The sequence below is a fragment of the Salvelinus sp. IW2-2015 genome, linkage group LG17 (assembly GCF_002910315.2).
Source record: "Salvelinus sp. IW2-2015 linkage group LG17, ASM291031v2, whole genome shotgun sequence".
Taxonomy (NCBI): domain Eukaryota; kingdom Metazoa; phylum Chordata; class Actinopteri; order Salmoniformes; family Salmonidae; genus Salvelinus; species Salvelinus sp. IW2-2015.
This window is the reverse complement of record NC_036857.1, coordinates 12,572,321-12,596,402: the sequence shown is the minus strand read 5'-3', so window position 1 is coordinate 12,596,402 and position 24,082 is coordinate 12,572,321. Positions and strand designations below refer to the sequence as shown.

At 45.1% G+C, this 24,082-nt stretch overlaps 1 protein-coding gene across 1 annotated transcript; it reads right to left on the bottom strand.

Moving 5' to 3' along the window:
* Positions 1-1,956: 1,956 nt before the first annotated feature.
* Positions 1,957-4,135, bottom strand: LOC111976978 (NADH dehydrogenase [ubiquinone] 1 alpha subcomplex subunit 4-like 2). Its single transcript, XM_024006191.2, has 4 exons — positions 4,001-4,135; positions 3,020-3,105; positions 2,632-2,692; positions 1,957-2,420 (listed from the first exon to the last, which is right to left on the bottom strand). The coding sequence occupies exons 1-4, from the start codon at positions 4,040-4,042 to the stop codon at positions 2,364-2,366; spliced, it is 246 nt and encodes an 81-aa protein (XP_023861959.1). The 5' UTR covers positions 4,043-4,135; the 3' UTR covers positions 1,957-2,363.
* Positions 4,136-24,082: the final 19,947 nt, after the last annotated feature.

Here is a 24,082-nt window from a genome sequence, read left to right as displayed (position 1 = left end):
TTACTGGTATGGTCATGGCCCTGCCTAAGTCTAGGACCCTCATGGGCGTGGAAATGTGTGTGTGTGTGTGTGAGAGATAGGACTGTAATCAGATGGTCTTAGGGGTGGGCTCCTGTGGCCCCCCTCCCAGCAGTGTCTTCTCTCTTCAGTTCCACATCCCTCATGGTCCTAGTTCCTCAGCAACTGGTCTGCCTTATCAAGAACTGAAACTAGACTCTTGCTTTTTGCCTCCTACCTTAGGAACATTCATATTCTACAATAATATATTTGAACAAATTATGACATTTCTGCACTTTCCCTTTTCTCACTCAGTCATTTCCACACATCAAGTTCCTCTTTACCCTTCCTTGACCCCCAACATACACATTTCTTATACATGAAAACAGGGTTGGGGAGTAACGGATTACAAAAACCCGGTGACTGTAATCCGTTACGTTACCAGCAAAAATATTGTGATCAGATTACAGATACTTTTGAAAAACTAGATGATTACTTTGAGGATTACTTTTAAATTCAGACAGGATGTTTGCGGGGAAAAAACTTTGACACCTCTCTGTTTTCTCAATGACATTCAATTCAGCATTGAAAAGAGGCACAAGTTTAAGTTTGTTCCACCTGAGCAAGTCTGACCACAAGTCAGAGACCACTATGATGACACACCAAATGTATTTGATGGATCGCGGGAAAAGAGCAGGAATAGGCTTTTGTAGGCTACAGTCCAAGCTATGTCTTCCAATGGTGTGACTGCTGTCGGCATCCAAAGATTATCCAATTTGAATAAACGCTTGGAGGTAAGGATGACAGCAGTGGTGTAGTCTACGGCGATATGGATATCACTTATTATTGATATCTACATAGCACATTGATGTGAATCACACTGCTGCTCTCTCATTTAGCTATTTGCGCCTTACGGATTTTGGTTGTAGTGGATGGCAGTTCAGAAATCTAAATGTGTATTTGAACCCAATAATGGTTGAATTCAAGAAGTTTAAGTTGCCTATCAATCATTGTGAAAATGCACTCTTGCAACAGTTGCAGAGTGCTGATCCCAGCCTATGGAATAAAATTGGGGCTTTTATTGCTCAATCTAATTCATGCTGATTAAAAAAAGAATAATCCATAGGCCTAATGAACAAATGCTCAAACAAATAGACTTAAAGGGGCAATCTGTAGTTGCTACATCCATTGCTACATCCATCCATATATGCCCATTGATTCTTGAAGAAAATAACTTAGTTCAACTGTCACACTCCATGAGAACCCAAAATATAACCTTGTTTTTCTCCAGTGTTTGTAAACATTGTAAATGTAAATAAACACTATATAGCCACATAACATAGTTACAACAATAATTTTGTTATCATGGATGGTCAGTCCTTGCATCCATAGCTCTGTCTATTAATCTGAGCGTGGTTACATTTCTCCAGGCCCATCCCTCAGCTTTTTCCCAAAACAGAGGCGGGGTACCGTTTTGTTATTGTTTCATCTGTGGATTTGCCCTTTAAACAGCTGCATATTGTTAACCTTTTTTGTTGGTGACACTTAATGTATTCTATTCCTGAAGTTCAAGGGGTATAACATTTATTGGAATGACTGGAATTCTTAAAGACTTTGATTCTTAATGTAAAGACATCATGTTATCGTATTATTATACACAGTAGAAAGTGATGGGTTAGAAGAAGCCTACATAACCAACCCATAAAGTAAAATTTAACATCCATATATGGCCAGCTATGTAAACTTCAACATGGATTTATTCTGCAATAGATGTCGTTCAATTGGTAACATACATTTTGTCTTCTAATGCCTCTTAAGTGGAAAGTAATCTAATAGTAGTCCAAAAGTTATGTTACTGAGTACAATTTTGGACAGGTAACTAGTAACTGTAACGGATTACACTTAGAAAGTAACCTACCCACCCCTGCATGTAAAGTAATCACTAAGTTCTGGAATGGTAACATGAATAAGTATATTTCAAGCTAGAATCCAAAAGGCCAGGTACATTTTTTTCAAATGACTGATTTCCTTATATGATCTGTAACTCAGTAACATTTTTGAAATTGTTGCATGTTGCATTTTTATATTTTTGTTCGCTGTAATTTGGTGAACAAATCTATGCACACTCCTGCCTCTTTTCATAATGCGCACATTCATTGTTAAATTTAGCGGCTGTCAAAATAACAATGAAGTGTTTATGATAAAACAAACAGACAAATGTATAGATTTGATCATCAACATTATGGATCAATCTCCCAATATTTGTATACATTAGAAGCGTTGAGAGACAAATTCTTCTCAGATTTGAATTCTTCAGTGACGTTCTTCGGGCTGGACTTGGTGCCGTTAGGATAGAGGGAAGATAGTCAGAATTGAGGTCCCTCCTTCTTCAGGTTCTTGTAGTCAGTATCGATGGCCACAAACTGGGGAAGAAGACAATATGGCAGGATTTACGTAATTCTCTTGGCTACTTATATTGATGCAAAATATATGATTGACTTAACTGATACTATTGATAGGCTACATTACTATTACATTGTTGTCAAGTCAAACAATAATTGAATAAGATGCAGTAAACATACACTTTGTGGAGCTAAAGTGTGTTTATTGCTGACAGTGTTGGCGGTACAGTACCTTGTACTGGTAGGTAGGGTCAAGCTGATTCCACGGCTCAGGGTTGTTCTTCTTGTTCCAGCTGTACGGTGACACAGCAGTCAAAGCAGGCCGAAGTAGGACAAACACAAATGGGATCAGAGGGAACTGTGTTAGTCTGCCTGCGATCAACTATTCATGGGCCAGGCCTAGTTTACAAAAACTCGCAGCAGGATAGCCCTTTAGTAGTGATATGGGAATTGATGCCCCAGAACGGCACAAGAGGTGGGATTACCTCTTGTGCCTTATGATGTTAAAGGGAATTGGCATCCACTACTATATGTTTTAATTGGATAGTATTAAGAAATTGATTAAAGCATATTAATTTAAAAATAAAATGGACAATAAGGGAAATGGTAAAGAGTCTTACGTGACATGGGGCCCCTTTGCAAGACGGACCAAATACAAGGAGGCTCCTCCCATTCCCAACAAGATGAAGAAGAACTGGGGGATGAGCTATGAGAGAGTAAGAAGAAAGAGGGAGATAGCATGACCATTTCATTCACTTTGAGGCATAGAAATCTGAGCATGTCTACATAGCCTTTGTCAATAAAGGGTTAGGGTTGTGAGTGGCATCAGCAGAACGGTTGAGGATAGATGTTCAGCAGATGTTCACCATGTGAAATTAACTATTTACAGTGAAAACAAGGCCTTTCTTCCATAGAGAAACATTACCTACAGCCCTAACATAACCATGACGCACCCATGAACTCGACTAAACTAGCTAACCATCCTTCCACGAAACCCATAATGACTTAAAAGTCAATCAACCCAAAAGCATTTTTTACCTCCATTGGATACAATGGTCTTGCAGTTCAAAAAACTAATAAGAGCCTTGTTAGAATGAATTCTGAACAGGATATTGGTCACATTTTTACATTCTTGAAACTGTCCTGTCTGTGTCTGTCTGTCTGTCTGTTTGTGACTGTATATGTCTCTGTCTGTCTGTGAGTGGAATGTCTGTCTGCCTGATACTTTTTCAGAAAAACAAATGTAATGTGTCAAAATGCAGAAGTGAAGCCTATTTAGAGTTTAAACTTTTATTTCATTTCAATTTGCCTAATGACACTCAGCATATGGGGTTAATTCAGAGGGGTTGGGTTAAATGCGGAAGACACATTTCAGTTGAAGGCATTCAGTTGTACAACTGACAAGGTATCCCCCTTTCCCTTTCCCTAACTGATGTTTGGAACTGCCATCTCAAGTCATTTTGATTACTCACTTGATTCCATTGAGCAACAACTGGTAGCATATTTAACACCGACAACAGAAATTATGAAACTTTCATGAAATATTATAGACTACTAACTCACTTGAGGTAATAATCCATAGGACAAAAATAAGTACTTACCCCTGGATGCTTCTTTACGTGTTCCATTGCTATTCTAATCATCTTTTCTTACAGTTGCTCTACTTTTTGTCAAAATAATAATTTTAAGATTATAAAATTAATTTCAGCAACAGTAATTTGAATTCTATGTCAAAAAAGCTTGTTTGAGACTATCCAAGATTAGACCTGTTGCGTTCTCTGTCCGGGTGGCTGCTCGCAGGTTTGAGGAGAGGAGAGGAGAGGAGGAAGGTGAAGATGCTATCTGCTCCTCAAAATTACATCTGGCCTCTTGGGACTTATTGTGCACGTACTAGCCCATCAACTGGGATTTAGAGCAAAAACATCCAATTGAACAATTTTCTGTGTGCATAGAATGATTTTTGTTGCCAACAAAATATACATTTAAAAAAACGTTAAGTTACTTGCAAAAACATTTTTTACAAAGTTGTTACAACTTCTCTAGCATTCTCAGAAACTCATTTGGCTGATTTCCTTTGGACCCCATCCCCTTGGGACAAGACTGGAGGAAATGGAAAGAAAAGAAATACAAATATTTGTCCTAGTAAAGCTCATTACACTAACTACTGTAGTTCCCCTAACATTTGTTATTCTGCTTATGGAACGTTCACCGGGCAAAGACATCACATAGCATCCACATCTGCCATTACGTTGAGTATAGTATAGAGTTTATAGATGAGGCATAAAACTCTAGGATATTCAGAGAAACAAAGGGATTTAAAACTTTTTTATACATACAGTAAGTTCAGGTTTGTACTGGAGGTTTGGGTGAAAAATGTTTACGAGTCAGAGAAAGGTCTGGGCAGCATAAAGAAAGTCAATCACCCATTCATTATTCGATGTTTCCTAAGCAGAGAGACAATCAAGCTGGAGTAGGGCAGCGGATTATGAGTCAATCCGCGCATCACTGCAGTCCTTCCATACCCTGTGGTCAAAGGTCAACCAAGACGAGGTGGTTGTCTTTAAATCCTGGAGGGACAGGATAGAAATACAAACAATAAGGACCTATTATTATCATAACCAACATTTATGACCCGTTCTAAATTAAGAAAATGTGTTGATTATTACCACCAACCATTATTTTGTTTTATTATAGCCTAAAGGTGGTTTATTAAATTCTTCCCATTTTTTTATTACCTTGTCAAGCAACTTGTTCTTAAAGGCCCAGTGCAGTCAAAAACGTGATTTTCCTATTTAATATATATTTCCACATTATGAGGTTGGCAAAAATACTGTGAAATTGTGAAAATAATGATAATACCCTTTTAGTGTAAGAGCTGTTTGAAAAGACCATCTGCAATTTCATTACATTTTGGCTTGTCTGGTGAAATCACCAGGCAGAAAATGTGTTAATTAAATACAATACAAAAGTATTAATCCAGAAGGGCAATTCACTTCAGGGCTGACAGGGTGCTTCAGACAGGACAAACACACACAGACAGTATAATACAAAAAAACAGTTAAAAATCCTTCCTCCTGGCCTGCTGCTCAAAAAAATAAGCCCAGATTTCTGAGATCAACCCTGGTGTTTTTAGATTAGGTGTTCACAATGGCTTGGAGGCACAGGAGGTTGGTGGCAACTTGGGGAGAATGGGCACTGGTAATGACTGGAGCGGAATAGGTGGAACAGTAACAAATACATCAAACACATGGTTTCCAGGTGTTTGATGTCATTCCATTTGCTCCGTTCCGGTAATTATTATGAGCCTCCCCTCAGTAGCCTTCTGTGCTTGGACAGAGAGGGATGTGAACTAGCATTATGAAGGAGAAACACAGAACGCTCTTGATGAAAGAAAACTGTAAAAGGTTTGCAGTATTGATTTGTGGACACCTGAGGAAGTATTGTCTCCGGTGGGCTTTTTTGATGATGGTATCTGTGTTTTGCTCAAACTTCAGGATGTAACCAAAGACGGTACCAAGATATTTAAACTGGTCCACACTGTCCACCTCCTCACCATGGATAATCACCAGGTCCATCCTGGCGGGCTCCCTCTGATGTTGACAACCATTTCCTTAATCTAGGAGACATTAAACTCCAGCAGCGCACTGTCACACCAGTAAATGAAGTCCTGGAGGGCTGGGCCATGGTCCTGCTCAGACCCTGAGAGGAGTGAGAGGAGGACTGTGTCATCAGCAAACTTAAAAAGATGGCAGTTGGCGTGGGTACTCTAACAGTCAATGGTGTAAAGCAGGGGTATTCAACTCTTACCCTACGAGGTCCGGAGCCTGCTGGTTTTCTGTTCTACCTGATAATTGCACCCACCTGGTGTGCCAGGTCTAAATCAGTCCCTGATTAGAGGGGGAAATGGGAAAAAAAATGCAGTGGACTGGCTTTGAGGTCCAGAGTTGAGTTTGAGGGGTGTAGAGAATAAAAGGAGGGGTGACAGTATGCAACCTTGTGGTGAACTTGTGCAAGTGAGTAGGGTGTCTGGCATGGCACCATTAGCATAGACACTCTGTGGCCTGTCAGTTAAAAAAATCCATAATCCACGGGATAAGGCAGTGGTCAATTGAACTGTGAGTCAAGTTTTCTGGCGAGAATGGCAGGCTGCATGGTGTTAATTACCTTGACTAACCTGTACCCCCGCACATGGACTCGGTACCGGTACCCGATATATAGCCTCATTATTGTTATTTTATTGTGATACTTTTATTTACGTATTTATTTTTAGCAAATATTTTCTTACTTTAAAATAAATTATGCATTGTTGGTTAAGGGCTTGTAAGTAAGCATTTCACTGTAAGGTCTACACCTGTTGTATTCGGCGCATGTGACAAAATTTGATTTGATACTGTTGGAGACCTGCCTCAGGTGGAGTCACTCTGTCTGTGACAGACCTGAAGGTGTGGTTGACAACTATCACGGTGATCAAGGAATCACAGATGAAACTGACCTGCAGAACCATCTCCCCTTTGAGTGACAACCCCAACCCCACCTACATCTGGTACAAGAACAAACAATATCTACAAATAAACTCTTCCACTTGGTACATATATTCAGTCAACTGTGAGGATGCAGGCGGCTACTCCTGGTGCTGTAAACAGTCAAGAGAATCTCCACACTTCTGAAGTGACTCTAATGGTCAGATACAAATCAAAGAACATCTCAGTGGCAGTCAGTCCCTCTGGTGAAATAGTACAGGGCAGTTCAGTTACTCTGATCTGCAGCAGTGATGCCAACCCAGCAATGTAGATACACACCTGCCTTAAAAAGACGGTAACCTCACACAAAGCATCTGGAAGGAGCTACGTCACCAAAGTCAGCCCTGAGGACAGTGAAGAATATTACTGTGAGACTCTGAATGAGAAAGGAGCTAAGAACTCTACAGTTAGATTGATCATTGTATCAGGAAAACAATAATTAAGCTGTAGGAATCACAGCTGTTGCTCTGGTTCTCATTCTCCTCCTCTGCCTTCTGTKGTTCAGAAAGAGGGCTTCCAAATCCACTTCTGTCACAAGGGACATATCAGAGGATAGACAGAGGGAGGCTCTGATGTGGTGAAATTCAATCGCCCTGGTGTTTCTCCCTCAATCTACAGCACAGTCAACAAACCCAGAACCCGAACACAGTAAGGTACATTCTGATACTCTTATCCAATGGTTCCAAGGCCTCCTACTGGGTCACTGTAATCCTACTGAGCTGAATTTAAAAACATTGTCTTGTTTATTTGGAGGGTCACACAATATTTTGAGGTATAAAGCATAGATTTCAAAGAACCTGCAGTGACCCTATTACTGTACAAGACAATACAGCAACAATTCCAGTGTAGTGAAGTGTAAGATGTGACATCATATTTTTGCTGGTTAACATTGTTAAGGTTCAGTCAATTTTTTAAAAGCTTTTACTAAAATGCATCTCAGACTTGTAACCTCAGGGTGTGTGAAGGGTGGGGGGTGTGAAGACATTTTTGAAGGGAAATTGGGTGGCACCTCATTTTAAGGGGTCCTTATTAAAGTGTATTTACATGAGCAATTACACTTTACGAAGTATTGTAAGTAATTGTAGTAATTCATAATTACATTGTAATAACAACATGTAACTTGGTGGTAATTAGTCTGTAATTACAGGGGTGTAACAGCGAATGCTTGTTACCCTGCTTGTTACAAATGTTAAAGTTTTCAATAGCATCCCAATGCACCATATTTCAGCCTGCACATAGCATGTGAAAGTGTTAGCCAATTGAAAACCGACCACCTCATTGATACAATGCTTCAATAAAGGGCTCTGGAGTCTGATGCCCATGCCCAATCGCAAAAACGGTTTACAACAAAAAATACTTTAAATTGTTAAATCATTTAACAGTGCATTTGACAATAGGTCACTTACTTTAACCATTAATTTAAAAAAAATTGACACATTCATAAAATTGTTAAAATTGTGAGAGTCATTCATGCTTGTCAAATTATAAGCCTAAACCTATTAAGCTTGGCTGAATAATGGTTTATAAATGCACTTCAAATGTTCATAAGACAAACTCTTATTCCGTGATGCAACATTGCAAGGGTTTCATTGTTTAGGAACATTCTCACGTTTGGATGGGATTCATTGGTGCAATTATTTATTTAACCCAGAAATGAAGGCATCATGTCAAGATCTGCCCATCTGCACAGCATGATCGAAATAATGCCTACTTCGAACGTACCCACATGTGTTGACACTGACATCATGTAAACAGGGTCGAGAAGGTCAGTGTGCAAAATCCGGACATGAAAGATAGCCATGAAAGAAACAAGGTGTTGTAGGTCAACACAGGAGAGAGAAAGTACATTTTCCATGCAATTTGTTTAGCTTGTTTGGAGATGAATTATGCTGGATAATTTAACATAGGTAGTTAACTAGCGTTTGCTGGCTCATCTTAAATGGCACTGACCGCCACTGTAGTTACCATCTACAGAATAGACTTTCCAATGTGATCTGTTGATTTGTTTTTGATTAGCTTGCACGGTAACGTAAACTCAAGTAAACTCGTACGTCGCCTTGGTCCGTACAATTGCCCTTATTTTAGCGCCCCAAAAACGTAATACTTCCAGATCAACTGTAATGTCAATACCATTGTAAAGCACAATTTCTCCCCTTTCCAACAAAATCAATTACATGATCTAAACACTGCCCGTTTCTGCATAATTCAAGCAGGCAATGAGCCCCGTCGGGTCTTTTAAAAAATGGCGGGTGGGGAAGCGAAACTAATGCGTGATAGTGAGAAGGACAGATGTCTTGTGGGAAAATTGCTTTTTTCACTCGATCTGTCCAACTTATCACCCTATCGCCTCTAAAATGTAAATAAAACAATATAAAGAGTTTATATAATGCGTCATTACATACCTATTTGAAGGTTTGTGTCGAATTTGAATCGGGTTTTTAGCGCGGTGCTAAAGTGATCTTAGAAGTAAACAGCGGCTTTGAGAAGGATGATTGCATGCAATGATGACGAAAAAATTACTAGGTATCCCCCCTTACCCCCGTCACTGTCCATTTCTTGTTTTTAAACGATGAGAGAAGTGCTACACCTTGTGGAGAGAGATTGTAAGACAGAAATAGTTGCTTTATGCGTGCTGTACGTTACGACATGACACGTCAAGATGTAACGGAGGGTCAGTTTTTTCAACATTTCTCCAATACTATAGAGCCATTACCATGTCGATCAACGCTTGAATAGAAACCTAGATCACACCCCCGATTTTGAAGTCAACACAGTCGCTACAGTCCCATTAGTTTTCTTTGTAGCCTCGTTTGAATGTCGCGGTTACGCACATTTGTACGGAATGGGGTGAGTTTACGTTAGCTAGCTATTTCTAACCTTGGCTAGCTAGTAAATAGGCTATGTTCGCTACTCACTAGCGAACTAGCTAGCTAGCTATCGTTAGCTGGGCTCGATGGTCTTATCTTCCCTGAACCTTGTTCTTAGTGTATCTGTTACCCAAGGGTATTACGTGAGACACACCCAGAAACAAGGAAGAAAGAGTTTTGAAAAGGTTTGTTGTTTGCTGTTTTAAAAGTGTATTGGAAAGTTCATAGTAGCTAGCTAACTTTTTAGTTTGGATCCCGCGACACAGTTGGCATCAGTTGCTGGGACTGCTAGTCTCTGTCCAGTGATCCTGCCGACCAAGGACAGTTCTGAGGAGCTATTTGGGGTTGCAGCTAGCCTAGCTGCTAGCTAGCTGCATATCAAGCAGTGGGGTTTTCTTGAGGGCTTGAACGCAGCCCGCAACGTGGTTAGCCATTGTGGCAGGCCTCGCGGATTGTCCCAGGTTTGTGGCTGTCTAGATCCCTGCTCTTTGTTGTTTTCAATCTTCCCTGTGACCTGCCCTGTCTGGAACGGCGAGGAGGAACATCTTCACCTACGTTGCTAGCTACCATGACAAAGACCAAAGCTGGCAGGTGTACCGTTGAGGACAGTGGTGTCTCTATCACACGTGAAGGATCTTTTAAACAAACATAAAGASTTTACAGTTGTTACAACAACAAGAAAATAGCTTCAAGTGTTTTGTCCAAATACTTGTGGATTCTACTAATAAAAGAATGGACGACCTAACCATCGGAATGTACAGTTGAAGTCGGAAGTTTACATACACTTAGGTTGGAGTCAATAAAACTCGTTTTTCAACCACTCCATACATTTTTTGTAAACAAACTATCGTTTTGGCAAGTTGGTTAGGACATGTATGACACAAGTAATTTTTCCAACAATTGCTAACAGACAGATTATTTCTCTTATAATTCACTGTATCACAATTCCAGTGGGTCAGGCTAATTGACATCATTTGAGTCAATTGGAGGTGTACCTGTGGATGTATTTCAAGGCCTACCTTCAAACTCAGTGCCTCTTTGCTTGACATCATGGGAAAATTAAAAGAAATTAGCCAAGACCTCAGAAAAAAATGTGTAGACCTTCACAAGTCTGTTTCATCCTTGGGAGCAATTTCCAAACGCCTGAAGGTACCACGTTCACCTGTACAAACAATAGTACGCAAGTATAAACACCATGGGACCACGCAGCTGTCATACTGATCAGGAAAGAGATGCGTTCTGTGTGCTAGAGATGAACGTACTTCGGTGCGAAAAGTGCAAATCAATCCCAGAACAACAGCAAAGTACCGTGTGAAGATGCTGGAGGAAACAGGTACAAAAGTATGTATATCCACAGTAAAACGAGTCCTATATCGACACAACCTGAAAGGCCGCTCAGCAAGGAAGAAGCCACTGCTCCAAAATCGCCATAAAAAAGCCTGACTACAGTTTGCAACTGCACATGGGGACAAAGAGAGTACTTTTTGGAGAAATGCCCATTGGTCTGATGAAACAAAAATAGAACTGTTTGGCCATAATGACCATCATTATGTTTGGAGGAAAAAGGGGGAGGCTTGCAAGCCGAAGAACACCCTCCCAACCGTGGAAATGTATGGAGTGGTTGAAAAACGAGTTTTAATGACTCCAACCTGAGTGTATGTAAACTTCCTGTCAGGATTTGGCCAGGATTGTTCAGGTTTTGGCCACTAGATGCCCCCATTGTGCTTTTTTGACCCTTTTGTTTTCCCTTGTTTCCAGTTATTATTTGCACCTGTGCCTCGTTTCCCTTGAATGTATTTAAACCCTTAGTTATCCTCAGTTCTTTGCTCTGTGTTTGAATGTTAGCACCCAGCCCTAGCGATGCTGTGAATTTTTTTTTGCGCCAGTTGGATTCTCTTGTGGTACTCTGTTTTTGTTCTCGTTTATTTATTTTTAATTATCTTTTGAGGCTTTTTCCTGCTGTACCTACCACCTTGTGGATTTACCTTTTGACTTGGAGGATTACCTTTTTCTCTTGGAATTACTTTTGACGTTGTGGATTTATATTTTTGCCTGAAGAACTTTCCTTTTTACTTTATTAAAACACCGTCTCAAGTACTGCTGTGTCTGCCTCATCTTCTGGGTTCTGCCGACTATTAGTGGCTCAGTTTGCTAAGTGACTGTTTCTCACACCGGACACCTGAGTTCGTAACCGGGTCCTGAAAAAAACACAGAGCCAAATGAACCCAGAGGCAGCCAGTTCCCAGGACCTTTTTGCCACGCTGTCCCACCACGAGGGGACTGTCCAACGCCACGAAGCCGCTCTGATTCAGCAAGAGGCCTTAATGGCTAGACATTCTCAACTTCTGTCGGAGATGCTGACTTCCATAAAGCAGATATCTGATCAACTTCCCCCGGCAACCGCTCCCGCCCCAGTACCTCAGATTCAAGTGCCCGTGGCAGTTAACCCCCTGGCTGAACCTCGTCTGCCGCCTCCCCAACGGTTCTCAGGTGATCCGAGTGCTTGTAAGGGGTTTTTCACCCAATGTTCTCTCTCCTTCGAGCTGCAACCTTCGTCGTTTCCCACCGACCGGTCCAAGATCGCATATATCATCACCCGGCTGTCGGAAAAATCCCTGGCCTGGGCTACTGCTGTGTGGGATGCCCAATGTCCCTGCTGTGCCAGCTACTCTGCGTTTGCTGAGGAATTCAAGCGAGTGTTTCAAGGTCCTACCAGCGGCCCTGACTCAGCCAAACAGCTCCTGACTCTCCGCCAAGGTCGGTGCAGCGTGACGGACTATGCCATCCAGTTCGGCACCGTGGCAGCAGCGAGTGGCTGGAACGACGAGGCGCTCACAGTGTGCTTTCTGAAGGATCTTTCCGACACCATCCAAGATGAACTGGCCACTCGGGAACCACCGGACAACCTCGAGTCCCTGATCAAGTTGGCCTCACGCATAGACCAGCGTCTGAGAGAGAGAGAACTCAACCGTAGACCTCTCACCCTAGCTCCTATCGGTCCCAGCTCCGAGTCCCCACCTTTATCCTCGCTGGCTCCACCGGAACCCATGCAGATTGTACGCATCTCCCAGGCTGAGAGAGACCGGCGGATGAGGGAGCGATGCTGTCTATATTGCGGCAAACCGGGCCATTTCCGCTCCACGTGTCCCGGGCTCCAGGGAAACGCACTGTCCCGTGCAGGCCTGGGGGGACTGTAACGGGAAACATAACCTTCTCCCATCCGTCCAACTCCCGTCTGCTCATTCCAGTCACCCTTTCCTGGGACAACCACGAGCTTCCCCTTCAAGCCTTGGTAGACTCTGGAGCCGCAGGAAACTTCATGGATGGTATCTGGGCGAAGGAGAATGGCGTCCCCTCTGAACCTCTAAGGGACCCCATGAGGGTTACTACGTTGGATGGAAAGCCTCTGGGATCTGGACTTGTCACTCGCGTCACTACCCCCTTGCGACTTTCAGTTTCCCAACACCAGGAAGTGATGAACTTTCATCTGATCCCCTGTTCCGAGTTCCCTCTCGTCCTTGGCTACCCCTGGCTTCACAGCCATAACCCTCACATCGACTGGTTTGTGGGCACTGTCAAGCAGTGGGGTCCTACGTGCCAAGCCACTTGTATCTTCCCAAGTTCCCCGAGTTCTCCTCCCGAGTCTCTAGAATCCATCGACCTGTCCCGAGTTCCCGAGTGTTACCATGACCTCAAACCGGTATTTAGCAAACAGAGGGCCACCATGCTACCACCCCATAGACCTTACGATTGCCCCATCGACCTGTTTCCGGGCACCTGCCCCCCCAGGGGTCGGATCTTTCCCCTATCTCCTCCCGAACGAGCTGCTATGGATACCTACATCAAGGACGCTCTGGCAGCAGGCCTCATTCGTCCGTCCACCTCGCCCGCGGGAGCAGGGTTTTTCTTTGTGGCCAAAAAAGACGGTGGATTACGTCCTTGCATCGACTACCGGGGACTCAATGCCATAACCGTCCGTAACCGCTACCCGCTACCCCTTATGGCCACAGCMTTTGAGCTGCTCCAGGAAGCAGCTGTCTTCACTAAGCTTGACCTGCGGAACGCATACCATCTTGTGCGGGTCAGACACGGTGACGAGTGGAAGACCGCTTTCAACACGCCTACGGGTCACTACGAGTACTTGGTGATGCCCTTCGGCCTGAACAACGCCCCGGCTGTGTTCCAAGCGCTCATAAACGATGTGCTTAGGGATATGCTTAACATCTTCGTGTTTGTTTACTTGGATGACATCCTCATCTTTTCGAGCTCCCTTCAAGAACACACAAAGCATGTCAGACAAGTACTCAAACGCCTCCTAGACAGCCATTTGTACGTTAAGCCGGAAAAATGTGAATTCCATTCCTCCCGAGTACAATTCCTGGGATTTGTAGTGGAACCCGGTCGAGTCAAAATGGACTCCAGGAAGGTAGGGGCGGTAGCGGATTGGCCCACCCCCAAGTCCGTTAAGGAAGTTCAGCGTTTCTGGGCTTCACAAACTTTTACCGCAAGTTCATCAAGAACTTCAGCTTGGTGGCAGCCCCTCTCTCAGCTTTAACCAAGGGTAGCAACGCAAGGTTTCTGTGGGGAAAAGAAGCTGAGACGGCCTTCCAAGGACTCAAGCAGCGCATCCTCTCTGCTCCCATCCTGACACTACCGACTGCGGATGAACCTTTTGTGGTGGAGGTAGACGCATCAGAGGTTGGTGTTGGAGCTGTCCTGTCTCAGAGGGGTGAAGACAAGAAGCTCCACCCTTGCACCTTCTTCTCACACCGGCTTACCCCGGCCGAGAGGAACTACGATGTGGGGGATTGTGAACTCCTAGCGGTTAAGATGGCATTGAAGGAATGGAGACACTGGCTCGAGGGGGCTTCTCAACCGTTTCAAGTGCTTACGGACCACAAAAATCTGGAGTATATCCAGCAGGCGAAGCGGTTGAACTCCAGACAAGCTCGATGGTCTCTTTTCTTCAATCGATTCCAGTTTATCCTCACCTATCGGCCCGGGTCGAAGAATCTCAAACCGGACACCTTGTCCCGAGTCTACGCTGCTGCCATTCCAGAAGATACTGACATGCCTGTCCTTCCTGCCGCTAAGATTGTGGCCCCGATCTCGTGGCAAGTTGAGGATACCGTGAGACGAGCTCAAGCTATCGAACCGGTTCCGAAAGGAGGTCCTGCCAATCGGTTGTTTGTCCCCAAGGCAGCGAGGACCCAGGTCCTTTTGTGGGGGCACTCCTCTCGCCTCACCTGTCACCCGGGCGTAGGTCGCACCTTGGAGTTCATCCAGCGTAAGTTCTGGTGGCCCACCATAAAAGAAGACGTTGCCACTTTCGTCAAGGCCTGTCTCGTGTGCTGCCAGGGCAAATCTTCTCACCTCCGCCTTCAAGGACTCCTTCACCCTTTATCTATTCCCCACTGACCCTGGTCCCATATCTCGTTGGACTTTATTACTGGCCTTCCTCCGTCTCATGGTAATACTACTATCCTAGTCATCATCGACAGGTTTTCTAAGGCGGCCAGGTTCGTCCCCTTGACTAAGTTACCTTCTGCCAAGGAAACGGCTGAGTTGGTAATTAACCATGTGTTCCGAGTCTTCGGCATTCCTCAAGATATGGTTTCCGACAGAGGTCCCCAGTTCGCCTCAACGTTTTGGAAGGCCTTCTGCCAACTCATAGGGGCCACTGCCAGTCTATCTTCATGGTACCACCCGGAGTCCAACGGCCAAACCGAGAGGATGAATCAAGAAACCGCCCTCAGATGTATGGCCTCCAACAACCCGTCCACATGGTCGTCCTTCATTGTTTGGTCCGAGTACGTGCACAACACCTTGCGCTCCTCCTCCACTGGTATGTCCCCGCACGAGAGTCAGTTTGGCTATGCCCCTCCATTGTTCCCGGACCAGGAGGCAGAAGTCGGAGTGCCTTCAGCCTTGAAGTTCATCAGACGCTGTCGGCTTACGTGGAGGAAGACCCGTCTTAATCTTCTGCGTTCCTCACAGCGGTACCAACGACAAGCCAACAGACGTCGCCGTCCCGGGCCTACCCTGCGCCCCGGCCAGAGAGTCTGGCTCTCCACAAAAAAATTACCGCTACGGGTGGAGTCTCGCAAGCTGTCCCAGAAATACATCGGTCCCTTTAAGGTTGCCAGGAGAGTGAACCCCGTTACATATCGCCTGCACTTACCCAGATCCCTTAAGATTAATCCCACGTTTCACATTTCCTTATTAAAACCTGTTGTTTTTTCTCCCCTTGTCCCGGCAGGCAGACCTCCCCCTCCGCCCCGTGTCATCGGAGGCCAGCCGGCTTATACCGTCCAACGGATACTGGATTCCCGCCGGGTGCAGCGGTCCTGGCAGTATCTGGTGGACTGGGAAGGCTACGGTCCCGAGGAGCGCTCCTGGGTTCCTGCCAAAGACATACTGGACCCTGACCTCATTCGACAGTTCAGGGCCCTCCACCCCGAGAAAGCTGGTAGGAACGTCAGGAGCCATTCCTAGGGGAAGGATTCTGTCAGGATTTGGCCAGGATTGTTCCGGTTTTGGCCACTAGATGCCCCCATTGTGCTTTTTTGTACCCTTTGTTTCCCTTGCTCTAATTATTATTTGCACCTGTGTCGTTCCCTTGTAGTATTTAAACCCTGTGTGTTTCTCAGTTCTTTGCTCAGTGTTTGTAATGTTAGCACCCAGCCAGCATTGTGAAATTTATTTTCTCGTTGGTATCTCTTGTGGTCTCTGTTTTGTTCTGTTGATTTTTTTTGATTATCTTTGAGGTTTTTTTCCCTGCTGTTCTCACTTTGTGGATTTCTTTTGTATTGGAGGATTACCTTTTTCTCTTTGGATTCTTTGACGTTGTGGTTATATTTTTGCCTGAGATCTTTCTTTTTACTTATTAAACCACCGTCTCAGAGTACTGCTGTGTCTGCCTCATCTTCTGGGTTCTGCCACGTATTTACATTTACATTTACATTAAGTCATTTAGCAGACGCTCTTATCCAGAGCGACTTACAAATTGGTGCATTCACCTTATGATATCAGTGGAACACCACTTTACAATAGTGCATCTAACTCTTTTAAGGGGGGGGGGGTTTAGAAGGATTACTTTATCCTATCTAGGTATTCCTTAAAGAGGTGGGGTTTCCAGGTGTCTCCGGAAGGTGGTGATTGACTCCGCTGACCTGGCGTCGTGAGGGAGTTTGTTCACCATTGGGGTGCCAGAGCAGCGAACAGTTTTGACTGGGCTGAGCGGGAACTGTACTTCCTCAGAGGTAGGGAGGCGAGCAGGCCAGATGGTGGATGAACGCAGTGCCTTTGTTTGGGTGTAGGGCCTGATCAGAGCCTGAAGGTAGGAGGTGCCGTTCCCCTCACAGCTCCGTAGGCAGGCACCATGGTCTTGTAGCGGATGCGGGCTTCAATGGAAGCCAGTGGAGAGAGCGAGGAGCGGGGTGACGTGAGAGAACTTGGGAAGGTTGAACACCAGCCGGGCTGCGGCGTTCTGGATGAGTTGTAGGGGTTTAATGGACCGGCAGGGAGCCCAGCCAACAGCGAGTTGCAGTAATCCAGAAGGGAGATGACAAGTGCTGGATTAGGACCTGCGCGCGTTCCTGTGTGAGGCAGGGTCGTACTCTGCGAATGTTGTAGAGCATGAACCTACAGGAACGGGTCACCGCCTTGATGTTAGTTGAAGAGACAGGGTGTTGTCCAGAATCAGCCAAGGTTCTTAGCACTCTGGGAGGAGGACACAATGGAGTTGTCAACCGTGATGGCGAGATCATGGAACGGGCAGTCCTTCCCCGGGAGGAAGAGCAGCTCCGTCTTGCCGAGGTTTCAGCTTGAGGTGGTGATCCGTCATCCACATGATATGTTCTGCCAGACATGCAGAGAGATTGCCACCTGGTTATCAGAAGGGGGAAAGGAGAAGATTAATTGTGTGTCGTCTGCATAGCAATGATAGGAGAGACTGTGAGGATATGACAGAGCCAAGTGACTTGGTGTATAGCGAGAATAGGAGAGGGCCTAGAAAGAGCCCTGGGGGACACCAGTGGTGAGAGCACGTGGTGCGGAGACAGATTCTCGCACGCCACCTGGTAGGAGCGACCTGTCAGGTAGGACGCAATCCAAGCGTGGGCCGCGCCGGAGATGCCCAACTCGGAGAGGGTGGAGAGGAGGATTGATGGTTCACAGTATCAAAGGCAGCCGATAGGTCTAGAAGGATGAGAGCAGAGGGAAGAGAGTTAGCTTTAGCAGTGCGGAGCGCCTCCGTGACACAGAGAAGAGCAGTCTCAGTTGAATGACTAGTCTTGAAACCTGACTGATTTGGATCAAGAAGGTCATTCTGAGAGAGATAGCAGGAGAGCTGGCCAAGGACGGCACGTTAAAATTTTGGAGAAAAAGAAAAAAGGGATACTGGTCTGTAGTTGTTGACATCGAGGGATCGAGTGTAGACTATTAGTGGGCTAGTTTGCTAAGTGACTGTTTCTCACACCAGAGACCGAGTTTCGTACCGGGTCCTGACACTTCGACTTCAACTGTACATTCCGATGGTTAGGTCGTCCATTCTTTTATTAGTAGAATCACAAGTATTTGGACAAAAATTGAAGCTATTTTCTTGTTGTTTGTAACAACTGGTAAAGTCTTTATGTTTGTTTAAAAGATCCTTCACGCGTGAATGCTACAATACTAATTGAAGTGTATGTAATTCTGAACCAGCACTGGGAAGTGTGAAGAATAAAAGCTGAAATAAATCATTCTCTCTACTATTATTCTGACTTTTCACATTCTTAAAATAAAGTGGTGATCCTAACTGACCTAAGACAAGGAATTTTTAGTCGGATTAAATGTCAGGAATTGTGAAAAACGGAGTTTAAATGTATTTGGCTAAGGTGTATGTAAACTTCCGACTTGAACTGTATTCTTCCTAACATAGTAGTACTTGTCTCAATCTAACATTAAAGCAGTGACCTTCTGCACAAAAGGGAGGGCACTAATTCAGTGAACGATATAATGGACTTTCCTCTGTGATATAATACCCTCTTGAGGTTGGATTGGTTATTACATGCATTAGATCGATGAAAACAAGGCTTTTACATTTCATCACGCTCTCACAGTTTCACGTCAGAATTAGACATTCATCCATTTTTCCCCAACTTCAAATACAGACTTTCGACTTCAACTGTATATTGTTTATCTGGCATTGTTTGCTATTTTCCATATTGTCTGTCTCTAATAAGCTACCCAGGAAAGGGCTGAAAATTGCCCATATTAATATATGTAGCCTTAGAAATAAGATTCATGAAATCAATAACTTGCTAACATCAGATAACATTCATATATTAGCCATTTCTGAGACTCACTTAGATAATTCATTTGGTGATAAAGCAGTACCAATACAAGGATATAACATCTATAGAAGAGGCATAAATGCTTATGGGGGAGGTTTTGCTGTATATATTCAGAGCCATATCCGTTTAATGCTTAGAGAAGATCTTATGTCAAGTGTTATTGAAGTGTTGTGGTTGCAGGTTCACTTGGCACATCTAAAACCTTTTCTTTTGGCGTGTTGCTATAGGCCACTAATTGCAAACAGTATCTAAATAATATGTGTGAAATCCTTGATAGTGTATATGATGTAAACAGTGAGGTCTACTTTCTTGGGGACCTGAATATTGACTGGTTTTCATCAAGCTGTCCGCTCAAGAGGAAGCTTCTTACTGTAGTGCCTGCAATCTGATTCAGGTTATTAATCAACACTACAGGAACAAGATCATCCACATGTATCGATCACATTTTTAATAATACTGTAGAACTTTGTTCTAAAGCTGTTCCCGTACCCAATGGATGTAGTGATCACAATATTAGTTATAATAGTTCCAACAGCTGAGCCTAAAATAATGTATAAGAGATCATACAAAAGATTTTGCTTTGACTCTTATGTGGATTATGTAAAAAATATTTTTGGTCTGATGTGATTAATGAGGAGCATCCAGACGCTGCACTTGATTAATTTATGAAATTGCTTCTTCCAAATATTGATAAACATGCACCTGTTAAGAAACTTGACTGTTAGAACTGTTAAGGCTCCATGGATTGATGAGGAATTGAAAAACTGTATGGTTGAAAGAGATGGGGCAAAAGGAGTGGCTAATAAATCTGGCTGCACATCTGACTGGCTGACTTACTGCAAATTGAGAAATTATGTGACTAAACTCAACAAAAAGAAGAAACTGTATTATGAATCCAATATCAATGATATAAAGAATGATGGGGAAAAAACGTTGTAGTACTTAAAATTTTATTATGGGCAGTAAGACAAATTCTTTCATCGAATCAGATGGCTTATTCATCACAAAACCATTTGATGTTGCCAGTTATTTTAATGATTACTTCATTGGCAAAGTGGGCAAACTTAGGCAGGAAATGCCATCAATGAACAGTGAGCCATCGTATTCGTGCATAAAAAAACAAATCATGAAAGAAAAGCATTGCAAGTTTGAATTCTGCAAAGTGTGGGAGAGGTGGAAAAATTGTAGTTATCTATCAATAATGACAGACCTCCTGGCATTGAGAACTTAGATGGAAAGCTACTGAGGATGGTAGCTGACTCTATAGCCACTCCTATCTGTCATATCTTTAATATGAGCCTAGAGGAAAGACTTTGTGCTCAGGCCTGGTGGGAACCCAAGACTGGTAAAGTGGCCTTTACTGGTTCTAACAGCAGATCTATAAGCTTGCTGCCAGCTCTTAGCAAACTGTTGGAAAAAATTGTGTTTCACTAAATACAATGCTATTTCTCTGTAAACAAATTAACAACAGACTTTTGGCATGCTTATAGAGAAGGGCACTCAACACGTACTGCACTGACACAAATGACTGATGATTGGTTGAAATAAATTGATAACTAGAACATTGTAGGAGCTGTACTGTTAGATTTCAATGCAGCCTTTGATATTATTGACCATAACCTGTTGTTGAAAAAATGTATGTGTTATGGCTTTTCAACCTCTGCCATATTGTGGATTCAGAGCTATCTATCTAATAGAACACAAAGGGTTTGCGTTAATGGAAAATTCTCTCATGTCAAACATGTAAAGTGTGGTGTACCGCACGGCAACTCTCTAGGCCCTCTACTCTTTTATTTTTTTACCAATTACCTGCCACTGGCATTAAACAAAGCATGTGTGTCCATGTATGCTGATGATTCAACCATATACCCATCAGCAACCACATCTAATGAAGTCACTGAAACCCTTAACAAAGAGTTGCAGTCTGTTTTGGAATGGGTGGCCAGTAATAAACTGGTCCTGAACATCTCTAAAACTAAGAGCATTGTATTTGGTATAAATCACTCCCTAAATTCAGGACCTCAGCTGTATCTGGTAATGAATGGTGTGGCTGTTGAACAAGTTGAGGAGACTAAATTACTTGGCGTTACGATAGATTGTAAACTGTCAAGGTCAAAACATATAGATTCAATGGTTGTAAAGAAGGGAATAGGTCTGTCCGTAATAAAGAGACACCACACTCCAAAAAAGCAAGTTCTGCAGGCTCTAGTTTCGTCTAATCTTGATTATTGTCCAGTCGTGTGGTCCAGTGCTGCAAGGAAAGACCTAGTTAAGATGCAGCCTGCCCAGAACAGAGCGGCACTTCTTGCTCTTCATTGTAATCAGAGGGCTAATATAAATACTATGCATGCCAGTCTCTCTTGGCTAAGAGTTGAGGAGAGACTGACTGCATCTCTTCTTCTTTTTATGATAAACATTAATGTGTTGCAAATCCCAAATTATTTGTATAGTCAACTTACACACAGCTCTGACACACACACTTATCCCACCAGACATGCCACCAGGTGTCACGACTTCTACCGAAGATAACCCCTCTCCCGATTCGGGCGGCGCTCGGTGCTCGGTGTCGCCGGTTTACTAGCCGCCACCGATCCCTTTTTCCTTTTCTGTTTTTTTTGTCTGTGTTCATTTTCACACCTGGTTTCAATTGCGTTTATTTCCCGAAGCGCGCCCGAATCGGGAGAGGGGTTATCTTCGGTAGAAGTCGTGACAGTACCCCCCTCCTGACGCGCGGCTCCCGCAGCGCGACGCGCCGGCCTCGAGACGACCCGGAGGACGAGGCGCAGGGCGATCCGGATGGAGGCGGTGAAACTCCCTTAGCATATGGTGGATCCAGTACGTCCTCCACCGGCACCCAGCATCTCTCCTCCGGACCGTACCCCTCCCAGTCCACGAGGTACTGAAGACCCCCACCCGACGCCTCGAGTCCAGTATGGATCGAACTGCATACGCCCGGCGCCCCCCCGATGTCCAGGGGGGGCGGAGGGATCTCCCGCACCTCATCTTCTTGAAGCGGACCAGCCACCACGGCCTGAGGAGAGACACATGAAACGAGGGTTAATACGGTAATAAGGGGGGAGCTGTAACCTATAACACACCTCGTTTTATTCTCCTCAGGACTTTGAATGGCCCCACAAAACCGCGAGACCCAGCTTCCGGCAGGGCAGTGTGGAGGGGCAGGTTTCGGGTCGAGAGCCAGACCCGGTCCCCCGGTGTGTACACGGGGGCCTCGCTGCCGGTGGCGGTCGGTCACTGGCCTTCCTGCCCGCCCTTCGGCCCGTTTAAGGTACCCGTGGGCGGCCTCCCAGGTTCCCTTGAGCGTCTCACCCAATCGTCCACCACAGGAGCCTCGGTCTGGCTGCTGATCGCATGGTACCAGGACCGGCTGATAACCCAAACACATTGGAAGGGCGACAGGTTCGTAGAGGAGTGCGGAGTGAATTCTGGCCACTCTGCCCACGGGATGTACTTCGCCCACTCCCCTGGCCGGTCCCGCAATACGACCGCAGAAACCTACCCCATCCTGTTCACTCTTTCCACCTGCCCATTACTCTCGGGGTGAAACCCAGAGGTAAGGCTGACCGAGACACCCCAAACGTTCCATGAACGCTTTCCAGACCCTGGACCGTGAACTGGGGACCCCGATCAGAAACAATATCCTCAGGCACCCCGTTTGTGCCGGAAGACTGTGAGTGAACAGGGCCTCCGCCGTCTGTAAGGCTGTAGGGAGACCGGGCAAAGGGAGGAGACGACAGACTTAGAAAACCGATCCACAACGACAGGATCGTGGTGTTGCCCTGTGAGGGTGGCAGATCGGTCAAAGAAGTCAACCCGACAGTGTGTGACCAAGGCCGCTGTGGAACGGGAAGGGGTTGTAACTTCCCTCTGGCAAGGTGCCTAGGAGCCTTGCACTGAGCGCACACTGAGCAGGAGGAACACATAAACCTCACGTCCTTGGCTAAGTGGACCACCAGTACTTCCCACTAAGACAATCGCACCGTCCTACAATTCCCGGTGACCAGAGGAGGGGGACGTGTGAGCCCACCAAATTAGCCTGTCTCTAACTCTCCAGCGGATACGTACACCCGTCCCGCCTGGACACTTGTGGTGGAGTAGGCTCAACACGCATGCTCGCTTCAATGTCTGCGTCCACCTCCCACTCACAGGTGCACTAGACAAGAAAGCCGGGAGGATGGGCGCAAGGATCGAATGGCCCGCTCCCTCCGTATCATATAGTCGGGACAGTGCGTCTGCCTTAGTGTTCTGGGAGCCTGGTCTATAGGAGATGGTAAACCTAAATCGGGTGAAAACATGGCCCACCTTGCCTGACGAGGGTTCAGTCTCCTCGCTGCCCGAATGTACTCTAAGATTACGGTGGTCAGTCCAGATGAGAAAAGGGTGTTGGGCCCCTCAAGCCATGTCTCCACACCTTCAGAGCTCTGACAACAGCCAACAACTCCCCGATCCCCACGTCATAGTTTCGCTCCGCCGGGCTGACTTCTCGAGAAAAAGAAAGCAACAGGGGCGGAGCTTCGGTGGCGTACCCGAGCGCTGGGAGGAGCACGGCTCCAAACCCCAGCCTCGGATGCGTCCACCTCCACTATGAATGCCAAAGAGGGGTCCGGATGCGCCAGCACGGGAGCCGAGGTAAAAAGAGCCTTCAGGCGACCAAAAAGCCCTGTCCGCCTCAGCCGACCACCCCAGAGCGCCGGCCCCCTTCAGCAGGGACGTAATGGGAGCAGCCACCTGCCCAAAACCCCGGATAAACCTCCGGTAGTAGTTGGCAAACCCTAAAGAACCGCTGCACCTCCTTACTCGTGGTTGGACCTGGCCAATTACGCACGGCTGCAAATGCGGTCACACTCCCATCACCAACCTGATGTGGAAATGCGATACCAAGGAAGGAGACGGCCTGTTGGAAGATAAGCATTTCTTCAGCCTTGACGTACAGGTCATGCCCA